At 38.8% G+C, this 19,121-nt stretch overlaps 1 protein-coding gene across 1 annotated transcript in view; it reads left to right on the plus strand.

The window, feature by feature from the left end:
- Positions 1-19,121, plus strand: part of lama5 (laminin, alpha 5) — a 104,852-nt gene that overhangs the window by 20,538 nt on the left and 65,193 nt on the right. The window contains exons 3-7 of the mRNA XM_073875035.1: positions 9,090-9,207; positions 10,385-10,503; positions 10,591-10,761; positions 10,834-10,931; positions 14,556-14,671. Of these exons, the coding sequence (XP_073731136.1) occupies positions 9,090-9,207; positions 10,385-10,503; positions 10,591-10,761; positions 10,834-10,931; positions 14,556-14,671 (622 nt within the window). The remainder of the gene's footprint in view (positions 1-9,089; positions 9,208-10,384; positions 10,504-10,590; positions 10,762-10,833; positions 10,932-14,555; positions 14,672-19,121) is intronic.

Here is a 19,121-nt window from a genome sequence, read left to right on the forward strand (position 1 = left end):
TATTCCTTATGTTACATCACTCTTTTGTCTTGTCACAGTGACATCACTGCCCCGAGGAGCTAAAAATGTGTTACAAGAATCATTGGCCCTCATTTATCAAAAGTGCGCACACCAAATTTCCAGCGTACACCTGGCGTACACCCAAAACCACGGTGCCTTTGAGATTGTGGTTTTTTTTTTGCAACATGAACTTCAATGTTTAATTTGTGTGACTTTACCAAAGCATTTGATTTGTATGCATATTATTATTAAGTTGCGAGCCGCTTCAGGTAATACCATCAGAGCGCCTTTTTCCGAAAATTCCGCTCGCTCAGCACCGCTCTTTAAACCCAGAACGCCCTTTGATAATTTGCTAGTTCAAGAATCTGTAAAAACATCTAGCAGTAAGTTATGGAATTCAAGCTTTATACATAAATGTAAAGTAAAAATCAAAGTTAAGATTGGACAGGAAGAAAACATTGAAAGGAAGTGCGGAGAGACGTTAAAACGTAAAAGTTAGCAAATATTCATCCTGGAATCTGAAGCGGCACATTGCAAGCACAAGGATGTGCTACGAAAACATGGTAATAATGCATCAAAAGGTAAGCTAGTTACATACCATTCGATGATAAATAAATATCTACACATGAGTAGGTAAGGTAAAATGCTTGTGTTGAATGGAGCCATAAATCCGATCATGATGACATGCGGACAAAATCATGGCCACGAATGATCTTTTATGCTACATTATGGACACTTCTTTTTCTTATTTAGTCTAAAGTATGGCCATAAATTTAGAATTCGTTCCCAATATTCAACAGTTTGTTCCTTGGAATTGATTATTATAATATTTCGTTATTACTATTACAATTATTATTACTTCAAATTATGAATAGCTTAGAAAAGCATGTGGATGTCGTGGAAACAAATTGTTAATTTGAATTATATCCGGAGCTCCGTATCAAACTGGATCTTAGCTAACAAACAACTGTATGTAAATACAGAAAAACACACTACAAAAGTTACTACATCATTTAAAAATATTATTAAAAAAAACTTAACCGAACCATTAAAGGCACACCAGGCAAGTCTGAATATTATTTCTCTACTAGCTCCCCCTAGTGTCTGGGAGTAAATGCTTTCTATATATGAGACTTTACGAGACTGAAGGATACAGCGAACTTGCAAGTGGGGTATTCTTCCTACAGACGGTAGGGGGGGGCGAGAGGGTCTTCATTCGTCATGTAATGAGTCATTTAACCATATACCGACTCACAAAGATAATTTATTAACATAAAAATGCTGCCTTGTGTCCCTTTAAGAAGACATAGAATTTAGAAGTAGGTGGCGGTAAATAATAATAATGATAAATAATTATTCTTCTAAATATCAATAAGCGTCATTAATAATACAAATAATAATACAAATATTACAAATTGTTATGCAATTATTAATGTGTCTTTAATCCCACTCTTTAAACTCCCAAATAAAACAATTTTGTTTCTTTTCACTTCCCCGGTTTCCCTTCTTTTCCGTCTTCCGTGTGTCATTGTCGTAAAATGTGTTCGAAATATGCGGTCAGGTCAGTCATTTGTGGATGCAGAACCACGCACAATGTGCACTTAGCATACACCCACACAACAATAAGGTCATTTTCGCCATTCGACACCAACGACGGATACGTCAAGTATAAACCAGTCTTCAGAATAACAGTGGAGTGGGCTGACTGACAGATAAAGCGTGCTGTGAACTTGACGAGAAATCCTCTGCTTTTTGGCGGAGTTCAGAGTTGGGCTACTTTTAAACCTTTAAAAGTAGTTAGATTTTTTTCTGCGCATTAAAGATGAAAGGATTTTGTTCATTAGTTATTGGTATTTATCCTCTGAATAGTCTTTAGGATGCTTTTGGGCTTCTTTTAAATGGCCATTGGGCTGGTTTTGATATGGAAATCTGGCAACCCTGGCTGTGCGCTTGACGTTTGGTTCGATTAAATAGGATGTACTGTACATGTAAACGAACATTTTAATCAGTTTACAATGTTTAGTGTGCATGTAAACTGTATTGTCGTAACTTGCAAAAGGATAAAATTTAGTCGGATTGACAAAATGTTGTGCATGTAAACATAGCCACTGATGTCAGATTGTGTTGCCGTATGATTTTTTTCTTCTTCTGAGTGATCAGATATCCGGATGATAGGGAAAAGCTTTTAGACTTATATTGGAGGGTGGCCTAAATCATACTTGGGTACCAGAATATTTTTGGAAAATCCCAGCAACCACCTACTGTACCCACTGTAGAACTCACTCCCTAGTGCAGTGTTTCCCAACCCTGGTCCTCGGGCACCCCCTCCCAGAAAGTTTTAGATGTCTCCTTATTTAACACACCTGATTCGACTCATCAGCCTCCTTCTAAAATGGTAAACATGTGTCCCTAACAAGCTGATGAGTTAAATCAGGTGTGTTAACTAAGTAGACATCTAAAACTTTCTGGGAGGGGGTGCCCAAGGACCAGGGTTGGGAAACACTGCCCTAGTGCATAGCAACACACCTAGCACCTGCTTAGCAACTTTTTGACAACACCCTGGCAACCTTTGACATCATGGTAATGAGTTTTGCCCAAGGGAGCACTCAAAATTCTTGAAGAAAATCTAGTTAGGTTTTCTAATGCAGACTGCAGAGGAAAAGGATTCAATAAATGGAGCCATGGTTGATGTATCAGTCGTTTGCATGATTTAAGAAATCCATCACTCGTGGACAGAAGATACTCTACTGTCTGTGACTGATGCTTTGTGTATCTCTGTGACAGTAAATTAAGAGCTGCAAACATGGCTCTCGCACTTGGATCTGTCTCTGGAGAGCAACAGCTGTCTTAAAGCTTTGAACCCTGCTGTCTCTGGCGTGACCCATCACAGGTTCATTCACCCACCCATGTGCATACCAGCCAGCATGCCGATGTTCATTTGAAGCATTTGCACACACATACACAAAGATGGATGAATTTAGGACATCCATCTTCAGGACTTCTGCAGCTGTTGTGGCATCCAGCGTTTCTATGGTGATACCTCCTCCTCCTGCTCTAAGCATAAGCAGACCATTATTCCCTAGCTTGTCCGGCGCAGGAGTCGGAACACAGAGGTGGCTGAATGTCTGCAGAGGATCAATTCCCACCATTCCCAGAATCCCTCCAGAGCAACACTGACGCCTCAGCACAGACGGTAACTTGCGTCAAGATAGGATGTGGTGTGAGGATGAAAAATGAAGCAATGCAGATGAATAGGTGTGAATTGTGCTCAATTCCACATTGCTACTAGCCTGGTCCAACCAGACTCTCGTACATTCATTTCAATTGTACAGAGAGTTTGGCCACGCTCCATTGCAAAGCGTTACTTCCATTAAGGAGGGTCCTCTGTTGAAGTTTAAAACTATTGGATCTGCCCAGAGTCACTCTGAATCTGCCATAACCAATCGCTAACGTTTGGTCGTGATGTTTATCTTGCACCGAAACCGTCCGGAAACAACAAGTAAGAATAATCAGACAAACAAAACTTAGCAAACCTGGTTCTTCCTCCGGCTTTAACTTCTGCATATTCGACAGTTTTGCAACAACGGACCGAATAGTTTTTCTTACGTCTTTCTCCGCTGCCATTACTGAACTACAACTCAAACTGACGCACGACCTCAACGTCATCGTTTTTAGCCGTCATCTGTTCGCTGATTGGTCCTGCAGATTTTTGCAGGAGACAATGAAACTCTACAGAGCAGTCCCAGACGTAGTACTGAAGCGAAAGGAAAGTTAAGCGGAAGCACGTAGGAGGGCGGAGCTTGATCTGTAAAATCCAAATACATAGCTACACAATACACTTACTGGCATAAACATTAAATTTGAAACTTTGATAACAACTTGAATTACTTAGACGTTTCATGCTATAATGGTTTTAGAGATGACATCTCTGTATAGTGTTAATATCACATCAGTGCAGATGTGCTTCAACAGGTGTGCCAGCTAATGGATACCCAACTGTAGCAGAACTGAATGTTGATGGCCTCTCACATGGCGGTAACAGATGAGTCACAGATGCGTAACACATAGTGATGAGTAGCTTCTGCCCACCTGTCTGTGTGGTGAACGGCCATGACCTCTTAACAGAACAACATTTCTGATATTGACTCTGAATGTATGCTTTCTTTATGTAGACTTTTATCTGTCACAAATCCATGAAATCAGTAATTTCACTTTGATAATTGTATGCCCCCTTTCAGCCCCCACCATCACCTCATCCTACATACCATATCTTGTTGGGCTTGTTCAATCATGCACGGATAACCTCATGCATTCATACATACAGGAGGCATCGATAGCGCGGAAACATTTTAAAGAATAGAAACATTTTACAGAAAAGTTTTGCACTCTCATGATAAATATAAAAATGTTACATACACTATATTGCCAAAAGTTTTGGGACACCCCTCCAAATCATTGAATTCAGGTTTTCCAGTCATTTCCAGTGAAGGGAACTGGAATCTTCATCGTATGACATTTTTATGACAAGACATTTTGGACAATTTCATGCTCCCAACTTTGTGGGAACAGTTTGGGGATGGCTCATTCCTGTTCCAACATGACTGTGCACCAGTGCACAAAGCAACGTCCATAAAGACACGAATGAGTGAGTTTGGTGTGGAGGAACTTGATTGGCCTGCCCAATAGAACATCTTTGGGAACATCTTTTGGGATTAAAGCGGGGGCTACAAGCGAGGCCTTCTTGTCCAACATCAGTGTCTGACCTTACAAATGTGCTTTTAGAAGAATTGTCAATAATTCCCATAAACACTCTCCTAAACCTTGTAGAAAGTCTTTCAAGAAGAATTGAAGCTGTTTTGCTGCGTTCACACCAGCCGCGGTAGAGGCGTCAAGCGCAAGTGATTTCAATGTTAAGTCAATGTGAAGATGCGTTGACGGGCGTCTGGAGGTCTCGCGGCGCGAATGAGCCGTTTAGCGCGGTAGACGCGATTCTGCCTCATTCAAGTGTCTAGTTCGCGCGAATTGAGTGTTGCCGCGGCAAACGCGCGAGTTGACAGTTTTTTTTACTTTCGCGGAAAAACGCGCTGTGATAACCAATCAGGAGCTTACTCTTCTAGTGACGTGAGTACAGGATGTGAGCGGAGTTGCAGAAGCCCCTCCCATGACGCAAATTTCCACTTGACTGTCTCGATGACTAGAATTTCACGCGCGGCTTTCACGGACAAATGAAGCGAGTAAGCTAAAAATGTTCAAGCGACAAACTAGACGTGGTAGACATGAATTTGACACCTCAAACGCGGCTGGTGTGAACCCACGGTTATAGCTGCAAAGGGTGGGCAAACTCCATATTAAACCATATGGATTAAAAATGGGATGTCATTCAGGTTCATGTGCATATAAAGGCAGGTGTCCCAAAACTTTTGGCAATATAGTGTATATTGTAGCATTTCTCATATTGTTTAGGATGAAATGTGTTATTGTATTGCTCACTTTTGTAAATTGCTAAATAAAGTGTATAAATGTACCCAACGGACCATGACACTATTTTAAAGTTTACATTTATGCATTTGGCATGCGCTTTTTATCCAAAGCCACTTGCAGTGTATAACAAGTTATATCTTTTTCTCACTATGAGTGTTCTTTGGGTTTGAACCCATGACCTTTTGCATCTACGCTGTACAGGAACACCTGTATCTAACCTGTGATCTAACCTGGTTTCAGTGTCCATTTGACCTGTTGTTATGTTGACCAAGGTGTTGACTGTTCCTTCAGGTGCTTAATAATTGGCCAAGCACTCACAGTCACTAAACCTGTGTCCTCTAGCTACGTTTCTCTGTTCTTATCACTATGGTTACACAAGGAATGCAGAAAGCATTCAATGGAAGAATTTGTGTAATCATTAAGCCCGGGGGACTCTGGACATAACTGGACTTTTATTGTATATTTCAAACGCACTTGCCTCACGCTAAAGCAAACCAAACAAAATAAAAGGCTGTCATAACATAAAGAAATCAAATTCAGATTGTCATCTCCCAATACATGTTGGAGGAGCTATAAGAAAGAAGATCACAGTCATTCCAGGCATTTTCTGCAGGTTTATTTAGGTAAAAAACTTGGAAACTTGTACTTGGGAATGGATCTGTTTATAGTAGAGGTGTTACGGTTCACAGAAGTCACAGTTTGGTGCGTACTTCAATTCGCGTTTTGGTACAGGTCTGGGAAAAAAGCATTAAACACCAAATGCCTGAAATCTTTTTATTTATTAATAGTTTAAAAAAGGAATAAAATTGACATGTCATAGCAGCTACTTTAGGCTTTCGAACAGCTCTTAAGAATCCCAAGTAGATTACATACAAAGTCAATGCAAAGATGCGAATAGACACAAATTTGCGCGGGACGCTGCGCTTAACTAAGGGATCAGTGTTGTACCTATTTTTTTAAGCTAATCTCATGCTCATCTCGAGCCTTCCTGTCTGTTGTAAGAATCACGTCAGATCTCTCATCACGTTTCTGTATAGACGCACACAGGCCACTTGGATTATAGCTCTTCAGTCTGAAGTTCATGTTCATACACAGCCCTGTGGCCATCACCATATCAGACAGACGGAAGAAAGAATCAGATCTCCAGATCAAAGCGTCCACCTTACCTTCTCCGCCACCCCCCTCAAATATTTCAACAAATGTTGTTTTGTTCGCCGTATCTGCGAAGTGGCTTGCGTTGACAAAGGACCAGACGTGGCTGAAGTGGTTCTTTGTAGCACAGGTCTTGGGGTTGTGTTGCATTAAGGGGTTGTGGAAAAGTTAGTACAAGGGGGGATGGTTTGTGCATGTGGTGGGTTAAGGGGGATAAAATGCTGTCACAATTAAGGGGGGTTAGAGAGGAAATAGATCGATGTTTCAACATTAAGCCTTCAGCTTGCTTGAGGAAGAAGCCCTTCCAGAGAGATTAGAAGAAGAATGCTTGATATTTCTAGTGGGACGATCCACTAAGGATCTGTCTTATTTTTTATATGTATGTCACAGATGAATAATGTTGTGTTGCCATTTTGTATTTTGTATTTAGTTTCATGGCTACGGGGAACCAAAGATCCCATGAGAATGTAGCTTTCGTGTTTTGAGAAAAACTGAGATAGCAGTATCACAAATCAGTTGCAAACTACTGCCGTTGAGCAAGAAGCTTAGAGATGACCAGCTAAGTTTGGGTTGAAGAGATAAAGGTTGTTTGGGGGGTTCTGGTTAAAATGGGAGTGGATTGCAACCACTTTTAAGCTTCAAAAGGACTTAAAAGTGTTATTAATAACTCCACATGAAGCGTGTCTTATATTTGGAGAGTCTTGAAGGCATGGGAATAGATAGATTTGATGAACTTAAACTTAAAAAATATTTTTTTAAAGAAAGTATTGACTCAACAAAGAGAATTGTGTAGGCCATGACCATGGTAAAATAGCAGATGTTAGCTTTTTTTGGCATGGTAGATAAGTTCAGATTGTCAAATGGTATGTACGTAAAATGTGTTAGGGATAATGTAGCGGCAGCCGGTTGTTATTGCAGGAATAAGCCCCAACCCAACTTCAGTATCACACTGAAGGAGCTTATTTCGCAATAACAACCGGCTGCCTCTGTTATCCAACTTATAAGTAAAATAAGTAACATTAAATATTGATTTGAAATATTTTATTTGCTCATTTTTAACAAATTTAGCTTACTTTCGGTTTTAAGATAAGACATTCAAATGTCAAAAACATGCTTATAACCAGGGTTCCCACGGATCCTTGAAATCCTTGAAAGTTTGTGAATCTGGGGAAAAAAATTCAAGGCCCTGAGAAGTTTTTGAATATAAACATACATAGAGACATGTCATTGAAAGTGCTTGAATCTGTTTAGTGCAAGAAGTTTTCGGGAAAAAATCCATAGTATTCCCTGTGTAGTGTAGGATAACAAAATAAAAATTCTAGACTGTTTAAGCACACGTGCTAAACTGTTCTTTTTAAATGCTTATATCTTCTGTATGTGAATGTTGAGTCATACCAAAATGCTTTTTTGCATAATTGTGTTTGACACATGAAAACGTCTCGGGTTACGAATTAAACTGTTGTACCCTTAGAAGGGAACGAGACGCAGCGTCTCCATTGCCATACTACCTGCATCCCTGTAACGCCGTCTTAGTCAAAATTTCAGATAGCGAAATAATTCCTGACTCCTGCGTCACCCTGTCTTTATCGTTAAGCCTCACCATTGGTTGAATTTGATATACACATTCAGACGCACTTACCCTTGGAGGCGTTCCCAAAGTGTCATGGCAGTGACGCAGCATGAGTTCCCTCAAAAGGGAACTGTAACAATGTATCTTAAAAGGTAACACCATGTAACCTTGGTCTCACTTGAAATGTGTCCCCACATTTATTTCTTGAATTTGAGGGTATTGGACCTGGAAAGTCCTTGAAAGGTCCTTGAATTTGAAGTTAGCTAAGGTGTGGGAACCCTGAATAACAAACCTGCAAATGTCGTGACTGGCCAATCAGAATCCAGCATGAATCAAGCATCCAACGTATTCAGAATTAAGCATCCAACGAGTCATGTAATAAAAATGGGTTAAAGTTGTACATCATGGGATTATTTTCTAGTGTTTCTTTTTCTCAAGCCTGAAACTGAATGATTGTGTATTGATGAAGTCGTGCAGATGGCATGCAATGAGGAAACACAGATCACATATAAAACTATTTAATTTGTGTCTTTGATCAAGTCAAGGGTGGGAGACCATCTGTCAACCCCAATGACCTCATCAATTCATCAATCACTAAAAACAACATTACTTAATGACATTATATTAACTCAAAGCCACAATACGATTATGAATGCAGGGCTACTCCCATCGTACAGCCTGGGAATGGAATTGATTTTAATAGAAAGTAATGTTTGAGTTCATATGTAATGAATTAATGTGATTGCAAAATACCCAAAAAAGGTTAACAGGTTGAGTTTCAGTTGTATTTTTACTATTGTCTTGTGAGTTTTCGTTGTTAGGGGATATTTGTCACGTCATATTTAACATTTTACTAATTTTCTCTCTTTTTTTGTGTGTTTTCCAGCTCTTCCATGTTGCGTATGTGCTTATTAAGTTTGCCAACTCCCCACGGCCGGATCTCTGGGTTCTGGAACGCTCCATTGACTTTGGGAAAACTTACCAGCCATGGCAGTTTTTCTCATGTATGTATAACCAACACGACCATCCCATTTATTCACTGTTGTGATGTTATGTTCTTTTCCTGTTTTTATTGTACTATTTGGTTTCAGCAAAGCTCTATGGACATACACACAGTCTTTTGGTGATTGGAGAGGAATGCATTTTCAGAATAATAGTGTGGGTTAGTTGAGAAAGGTCAGATTTTGGGCTATTGTGCCCGTTCTCTGAATTTGGGATTTGGTTGTACGCACAAGCTTTGTTGTGTTGTTGTGCCACTGAAGGCTATATCAGTAGTACTGTAGGTGGCAAAACAATCTTTGTCACAGTCAAGGAAAAAATATACACAATACATTTCTGGCTGGCATTTGCATGCATGAAAAAAACTGTTTTGCCAAACCACAATCCACTGGCCCTGCAATCCAAGTGACAATAGCAAATTTGTTTATGCTGGTTAGTGTGTTAGTGTTATGTTTTAAAGGGATATTCAGCTGATCTCTGGGTCTGGCGCTAGCACTTTTAGCATAGCTTAGCACCATCCATTGAATCTGATTAGACCACTAGCACCACGCTCAAAAATAACCAAAGAGTTTCAATATTTTTGATGAAAATAGTCCCCTGCCATTGAAAGTAACCAAGGGGACTATTTCCAGGCAGGGCGTAATATCACTACGCCTGCTGCAGCCATGATACAGCAGTAAAGTCCTTGATTATTACACCAGAATGAGAGTATAGTTCATAGCCATATCTGCCTGCAACTTTTAATTTTCTTAGTATACGATGTAACTACAGAAGAGTCAAGTTTTAAATAGGAAAAATATTGAAACTCTTATTTTTTAGCGTAATGCTAATGGTCTAATCAGATTCAATGAATTATGCTAAGCTATGCTAAAAGTACTAGCGCCAGACCTGGAGATCAGCTGAATGGATTTCAAAACGGCAAAAATCAAACGTTCCACTCCAGGGGAGCTGGAAAATTAGCATTTTTTTCAAAAAAAGTGGAGTGTCCCTTTAAATCTACTGTACTGTTCTTGTTTTAATGTTCACCTCGGCAAAGCTTCATTTAGCCATTTGGTAACTAATCGATTTGAAAAATAAAAATAAGTAGTTTTGCACCAATTTACTACAATTACACATTCCTGGCCATAGTGCCGATTGTTGTCTATATTTATAAAAAAGTTGTTTTTACTTTGTTGATTTCAGCTTCGAAGAGAGATTGTATCGAGCGGTTTGGACAGAGGACTATCGAGCGTATAAACCACGATAATGATGTCATCTGCACGACAGAATACTCACGTATAGTTCCTCTGGAAAATGGAGAGGTATAGACAACCGACATACTTTACTCTTTTTTTTCTCTCACAATTGTAAATTCCTTTGATAGCTGATCTCTCTCTCAATTGTTTCAGATTGTGGTGTCTCTAGTGAACGGGCGGCCGGGTGCCATGAACTTCTCCTATTCTCCCGTGCTGAGGGATTTCACCAAAGCCACCAACATTCGCTTTCGGTTCCTGCGCACCAACACACTGCTGGGTCATCTGATGGGCAAAGCTCTGAGAGACCCCACAGTCACACGAAGAGTAAGTTACGCTCCACTTTCCAAAATTGGTGTTTATTTCCACAAAAAATAACACTGTGTGTTTTTTCTGTAGTATTATTACAGTATTAAAGACATCAGCATCGGTGGAAGATGTGTTTGTAATGGCCATGCTGAGGCTTGTAATGCTCAAGACCCCAATGACCCGTACAAGTAAGTGAAAGCTTATATGCAAATGTTGCCAATATGAAATGCACCACTTATCTGTCACCATCTGCGCATGGTTACAGTGTGTTTATTTTAATAAAAATGCCCCGAAGATTAATGTGAGGTTTAGGTTTAAAGGTAAGCCTGGGGAATAGAAATTAGCTCTTTATAAAAACAGTCAATGGGAAATAACCCCCGGCATGATAGAAAAGCAAACGTATTTGTGTGCCAGAAATGACAACTACAGTAACTGTGCAACCATTCAATCTGCCTGAAGGGACACAACATTGAGTTCCACCTGCACAGCAGTCAGCTTACACAGGCATATACATGCTGCGCTGACTGCACATATCTCTATGCTTGTAACCTCAGAATATCAGTTGTTCTTAAGATCTAAGCTTTCATAAGAGCTATTGCATAATCCAGAGTCATAGAAAACCAATGATAGCACAGGGAAATGGTGGATCACTGGATGTTTTATGTGAGATCAATGGTTCTTCATGTAGGCATGTGTCTCAGGACAGTGAGTGATGGTGGCTGGGTTGTGAAGCCTTCCAGGCGTCTGGATTTATGAGCTTGATTAAAGATTGTCATGCATTGGCTCAGCCAGCACACTTGTAATTATCTATGTATGTATTTAAAGGGTTAGTTTACCCAAAACTGAAAAGTTTAGGTTGAACCAACCATCCCTTAACTTGCTATGTGAACAATAAAGAGTCAGTTCACCATTGGCTCACTTTGAGGGTTGACCATAGACTGTCTCCATAGACTTCCATTGTAAAAAATAGTGATGCCAAAATATCTAAAAAATGGCCACACATCCTGCGCCGATTACTTAATTTGGAGCCTATGGCTGCCTCTGCATACTGTACAGTACGTACTGAATGAGATGAAGTACCTACTTACTGACCGTTAAAACAGTAGGTATTGTATAGGATGAATCCTGGTAGTATGAATAAGACTCAGACGTACTACATCCGCCATGTTGATACATCACGTAACATACGTAGTAATCACGTCATGCTATTCCAGCGCTAAAACAGCCACCTGCCTCTTCTTCTTCGTTGCATAACTTCTCTCCCGGGGCATCATGGGATCGTGAAGTGTCCATCGTATGCACACTTCAAAATCTAACCGGAAGTAATGGGTCTTCCGGGTACTTTTTGCCTGCTGTTTTTGGAATACTATGAATTCGGACATACTACTCGCCTCGCCTACTGCTTTTCGCCTACTATATAGTATTGAAGTAGGCAGTTTCGGACGCAGGAAAAGTCTGTGATCGTGATGTGGAGCCACGGTATCAAGGTCCCGCCCATTTTCCCATTTGAATCAATTACAGATACACAAATCAAGTCGTCACACCTCTTTTTAACTAACTTTAACTAACTAACTTATTTCTATGTTATAAAACAAACATAGAAATACATCAACAGGATAGGAAATAACTAAAATAATAGAAACGATAATTGGGAAAAATTTATTTTAAATGTAATTTTTTTTTTTAGCTTGACTCACATCCCATTCGTTTACACAGAGAGGGCGGGGCTAAACGGGCCGTTCACATTATAACTGTAACTATAAAAAGTATAGTTTTAAAAATTGGTTTATTTTAAAGAGAATAGCAAAGTTCACACCACAATCATAACGATAAAGATACAAGGAACAATATTGTTTGGATCACTTACTGAGCCATTTTCCCCCCAACTGATGAACGATAAACCATTGACAGCCATTGGAGAAGTGGCGGGACAAATATCACAACAACCAACTGATGCATCGTACAACGACTGATAAACAAAGCCGAAGTATCACAGCAACCAAAGCGCTCAGCTAAAGAAAGCTGGCAGTCGGCGCCCGCCTGGCTAATTTAGCCGCGTTTAAAAGTTTTGGTGTGCACGCCCCCTAAATGCAACAAGACAGCATATTTATACATTTAATAACATGTGAACAACTACAAGTGTTTTTATTAAAGGAAATATGCTATATTAGTTAATGCCATTGAAGGGAAATGAGTTGCGCGAGTACTACGTCTCGTGAGCGAATTAGCATAAAGTTATTGTAAATGGACTGCATTTATGTAGCGCTTCCAACAGACCAATGGCAGACCAAATCATCCGGTGGTGTGAATGCTAATATAGTTATCGTTATAGTTAACGTTATAATGTGAACAGCCCTTAAGACCTATGCTGCAGCCAGCCACCAGGGGGCGGTCAAAAAGTTTTGGCTTCAGTTTTCAGGACGTGTGTTGGTCGACACTATGAACAAGATGACTTTGAATATTTAATTTAGGTCAGTTGTAAAATATTGTGTTTAAATTGTTTGAAACCGCGAATAAGTGGAAACATTTCTATTTGTTCAGTATGTTTTACCAGTTACTTAATTTGTGTAATTGGTTTGCTGAAATGAACTGAATTCCTGGCTGCTTTTGATTTACTCTGATCACGTTCCAAGATAAAGGTCGGAAGTTAAAGTGTAGGGAAATCTTGTAACATCTTTATGAATGTTGAATGTCTTCGGACATGAAGCAGGTCATTCAGTTTATCTTACTAAGGTTTATTTAACATTTTAGGAATTGTAAAAAGTTTTTCTCAGCTCTTTGCACGCGCAGCAATGACGCAGTTAAGAAATATCCACCGGTTGTAGTTTTTTGTTCCTGCTGATATATAGTCTGTTACCCTATTAGGTCATTCTGCAAATTCTTGCAGCAGTCTGTATGAGCGAATCTGAACCACCTGGAAGGTGTCAAATCTGTCAGTTTGAAAAAAATCCTTTCAATGCATAAGACATATCAAAACTATGAGGGTTAATAGAGATCACCAACTAGAAACAGATGCTAGCATTTCATGTGGATGGGAATTTAACCTTTCATTCATCTCTCTTAAATCTGCAGCGATTTCCTGTATCAGGAGGTTTCAGTGCATGTATGCATGTGCGTGTAACTGATATTGTGATCTAAATAAAATGAAGATGCTTCGAACGCAGATGTTTTCTTTTGAGACCAATGCACCTGTACATTTCAAAGCAAACGTACAATGCACGTCTTTTTTGGAGACTTCCAAGTCTGCTTGGAACAAAGATACATACTACACTCATACTATAAAACACCATACTATTAAAAATAGTTTTAACAGTACATTTATGCAGTGATAAACATTTCAAACAGTAGCTCGGTACATTGTTTTGTCATAAAGTTTGAATGTAGAATAAAGAGTGAAAAATCACAAATATTTTTTTTTCTTTTCTTACATGGATTGAATGACGGTGAAAGTGAGAAGGGTCAATGAGAAGTTTAGACACTTGAATATAAACACTTTTGTCTGGATCTTTGTTGGCTATCGACATAAAGTCTGCTTCAGTATCTGCATATATTGGCCTTTTAAAATTTAGATTAAAAAGTTTGCCGTATCAAATACATTAACTCTGTCCTTTACTCTGTCCTAAGCTTTTCAGTATTTATACTGTAACTAGTTTGGTTTCCTTTTCCCTGCAAATGATGTGAAATAGCTGACCCTTTGCATTTTCTTAGGTCATCAGATTTTTGTACCTGAATAAATTACAATAGCCCAAAAGCATTTTGGACAAACAAAAAGTACCACAAACTCTTAATGTTGGTCTTTTCTTCTCTCGTAGGCTTCTATGCGACTGCCAGCACAACACTTGCGGCCCATCGTGCGATCGCTGTTGCCCCGGCTTCAACCAGTTTCCATGGCAACCAGCCACTACTTACAGTGCCAATGAATGTGAAGGTAAGTTTTACTGTTTTCGTCCAACAGCAAAGCAAACCGATTTAGTCCCTGCCGGGTCTCACCTCGACACACAGTTCACAAAATAAAATTTATCTCAGGGCTGATGATGTTTTTTCCTTTCTTGATAGAAAAGCATAATTTTCTGTATTCTTTCAAACAATGCTGTCCATCTAACCACTAACAACTAAGACTTTTTATGAAGTTGAGAAACTTAAAGTTCTAATGAAATCAAAACAATTTTTATTTTTTTAAATGTAATATTGCAGTTTATTATAAAAATGTGTCTGTGTAAGTAATAATTTTTTTTTAAATTCATGTGCCCTCATAAGCTTAGCCTGAAACCAGACTATTCTCATAGAGAATGAGACGTGGTCCACATATTAATTTTCTCGTATCTGAGGCATTGTTTACGAATGTCCAGAGCCATTGATTGGGCGCTACAAATGTCTATCAAATGCATCTGTACGTATCTCATAGCCAATCGTTTTAATTATACCCGATGACGCATGTAGAGAGACATAAATTCAAGCGTCAACAACTTTTTTCGGTACATGTGGACACAGCTGAAAGCTATGCAACTAAACCGGTAGCTGTATATTTATATTGAAAAGCAACACAACTTATAAGTGGCACTGTGACAACCACAGTACAGGCATAATGACAATATGATATTAATAAATAACACTTACCATTTATAAGTTAAATGGACTTCGTCGACGATGAGGCCTAGCAGTTTGGTCCTATAAAACTCCGTGGCTAACATGTCTTGCCATATACAAACTTCCTTCTTGGATTTATAATTGTTTAACGCCAAAAGTAACTCTATTTTTAAAATAAACTTGCGTTCAAAACTACTTCGAACACTATCTAAGGCTGCATTGAAAATTAACTTTGGGTCTGTGCCCGCGTTGGATAAACAAAACTGCTTTGGTGTGTCACATAGACTTCATCATCGTCTTGGTGCCCCCTCCCCGTTCTGTGATTGGTTCCCTATTTGAGGCAAAAAATTGGTCCATGGTTTCCATGCTAGACTTGCAGCATGAATAAATTTGCGCGGAAGGCAGCATGAAGAAACCCAGGCAATCATAAGCTGAAATAAAATTCTGAAAATGTACTTCCACCCTTTTTGTGACAAACGTTCGCTGATGACGTCAGTTAGATGGCATGGGCGAGAGCATTCGTTTACTCCGCCCCCTCCAACTTTTAGTCTGCTGCCAGTTCCAATTCTGAATGAAATGCCTACTTTTCTATAGCCAATCAAAGCACAGTGGAAAACATAAGCCATGCCCACCATTTTCCTTGCGTGATATTCAGTTTCACTCTGAAATATGTCACAACATGGAAGTTATGTCGACCGCGACTTCCGGTTCATGGGGACTTTAAGCTTTGCACTTTATATACAGACAATCAGAAAGTTTTTCTTATAACTTAGACTCATTGTTATTGTGTCATGTCAGTAACATTTACATTTTTATCCTACATGAACAAATACTGTATTATTTACTGTAGTTAAGTGTAGTATACAGTACAGTATACTGTATATAGTATACTGTAGTGCATTATATTAAGTACTAATTTCGTAGTACTACATATAGTGAATTGATAAACTGTAGTACATGCTGTCGTATAGTTTAGTGTTTTAACCTTAACATACGTAGTAAATACTAAAGTAGGAATTTTACTACAGTTGTGCTATAGTAAATACTTAAGTAGACTATATTAGTATTTTTTCATAGGGACCTTTTGTAAATTAGTTTAATTTTCTTTACACTCAATGGAATGGTTATCAAACATTAAATTCTTAGATTTAAAAGCAAGGATATTTCAATTTGACCTTCTTGTAATGTAAATAATTCTGAACTTAGTCTAAACAAATACGCCAAAGAGACTCCACAACTCAAAGATAGTCTAAGTAAAGGATATAAATACTTTGTGCTGCGAGGGGAAACTGTCTGGAATCTCCGTCAGTAAGACATCACAAAGTGTGAGTGAATAAGGAAAGCCGTCAGTCTTTGTGAACACTGTCTGCCCATTGAGATCTCAGGCAGACATTAATCCAGTTTGGCTTCTCTCACACACAGTAAAAATAAGTCCCTTGATAGACTTCAGTCTCGTTCTATGGGTGTGTATCTGTGAACTGGGAGCAGTTTCAGTCTGGAAAACGTATATTGTTGGATATCCGCTGTTTCTTGCTTAATCTAATCTTTGAGTTCCCAAATATATAACCACCCCTTTGTGAGAGACCCTCAGACACTATCTAAACCCTGAGCGAGGTTTATAGCACATCTGTGAGTAAACCCAGAGAGACTGTCCTCTCTGTCAGAGCTGTTTCATCTCACACCAGGTCATCATGTTGTCATCATGATGACATTGGACTGAGCCTTTAACAAAACACAGCTAATCCACAATACAGGATCTGTCACAGACTCTACAGGAGAAGCATGCATTGTTTGATTTTGAGAGTTTGGTGTTTCTTGCGTTTTTAATGATGGATTTGTCCATACAGTGTAAAATATTTAGTTTTAAACTACAGCCAGTTAAACTGTTAAATGTTTAAGAGGCTGTTTATATCTGGTATTAAGATTCGCTATGGTCGATCAGGTCATAAGTGGACGTGAGAGATACATTCACATTAACACCTGTTTTTTTTATCCGTCTCTTGTCCACTTTTGAGCACTTCTGTCCTAATTACTTTGGGGGGGGGTCTGTGGGCGAGTCCCTCTGCGAGTCCTATAAACGCGAGCGGAAGAAATTACGGGTTTAAATTGATGCATACTAATATTAAGTCAGTGTTTTATACATGTATATGTAAAAGCTTTCTCTGATATTTCAGAGTAGTCGATGAAATAAGCTCATGCAACTTCCACACGCTCACAAAATGAAAAAAAATTTGAGGCGGAGAGTAGCCATTTTAGTTTTATTAATGAAATCCTAAAGATGGCGCTGTACACTGTGTGTTTGCGCTAGAAGTCAGGTCTGATGTAAAAACATTGTGCTATCTACATCACGCTAAATCAATAGGCGGAGAGTAGGCGTTTTTTTTTTGTGGCTGCTCAAACACATTCGACCACATGCGCGCCTACACAAAAACAAGTAATTCGGTCGAAAGTGTTTTCGGCTACCTGAATGTGGTCGATAGTGGACAAGCTCAAAACGTTTCACACCCCGTTTATACCTGTATTTAGCGTCATCCACTTGTGATTCGATCAACCAAAACGCATAATATAAGGTGTAAACAGCCTCCAAGGCTATGCTTACACGATAGCAATGTAGTAAAAATTGAAGTTTTTTCTAAAAAATGAAAGATTTCACGTACACACGACAGCACTGTCAAAAATATCTACGTTTACATAGATCCTGAACCTGACTAAATATGCTGCAAGGACAGTAGATTGTGCTGTTACTTTGTAAAGAAATACTAAACACCTGCACACATACGCATTTTTCTACAGAGCGATAAATGTAAACAATCGAGCAGTTTTGCTTAGATGGACAGTGAGGTTGGTTAATTATTACAAGTGACCCTGCCTGGACTAAAGTGCCAACATTTTGTTAGAGAAGCATAAACAAGCGGCTGTCGTGGTCCGCACGTAACTTTCGGTAAACTCTGCTAAGAATAAATAACAACAAAGTTCTTTAAACGTAGTTTATTTATATAACAAACAAAATAAACAACACACAGATTACCTAGGAAACCAAAACATTTGTTATTTTTGACGAGGCATTTGTTCAAGAGATCAGTTTAACAACTAGTCAGACCATTAAAAAAAATGAAACCGGAAGTAAAGTTCCGATCCAGACGCGTATCTCGTCAGCGCACGTGCGTCCGATAAAACCGTCTATATACTGAATTTACACATGCGCATGACATCATGGCTATAACAGATTCACTTTTACGTAGTTTACACACGCCAAGACATCATTATCAAAACTTGCATTTTGAAATTCATCTTCAAAGGTTTTAATCGTCAGGACCCCAAAGCACTGAGGTTTAAATGAACAACCAAACCGCAATAAAAACTTGTTAAAAACGTTCTCATGTAAATGGCCTCTCAATGTTTAATAAAATAAAACAGCTGGTCTCACTGCCTAACTACCTAACAAGTGCCATAATGTTGATGATTGTACTTGGCTAGTACTATTATTCAAAATTGTTTATTGTATGATTCTATTTATTTTTTATTCATATTTACCAGTGGTTATTATTATCTATATTACTCTTTATTATACTATCTAAACTGTGGCACTATTTAGGCAATAACAGTGGTCTATTTAAGACGCTGTCCGTTATGTGTGTCTATATGTTTGCTCTCCTGTATGTAGTATTATATGCGAGTTGATATATGTTATTATTTAACTGTTTGTGATTTTGAAGATCCAGCGTACACTAGAAAAATTTCTCTAAGGGGACAATAAAGCATCGTATCACATCGCACCCTATCACACCGTA

The sequence above is a fragment of the Misgurnus anguillicaudatus genome, chromosome 13 (genome assembly GCF_027580225.2).
Source record: "Misgurnus anguillicaudatus chromosome 13, ASM2758022v2, whole genome shotgun sequence".
In the NCBI taxonomy this organism is placed as follows: domain Eukaryota; kingdom Metazoa; phylum Chordata; class Actinopteri; order Cypriniformes; family Cobitidae; genus Misgurnus; species Misgurnus anguillicaudatus.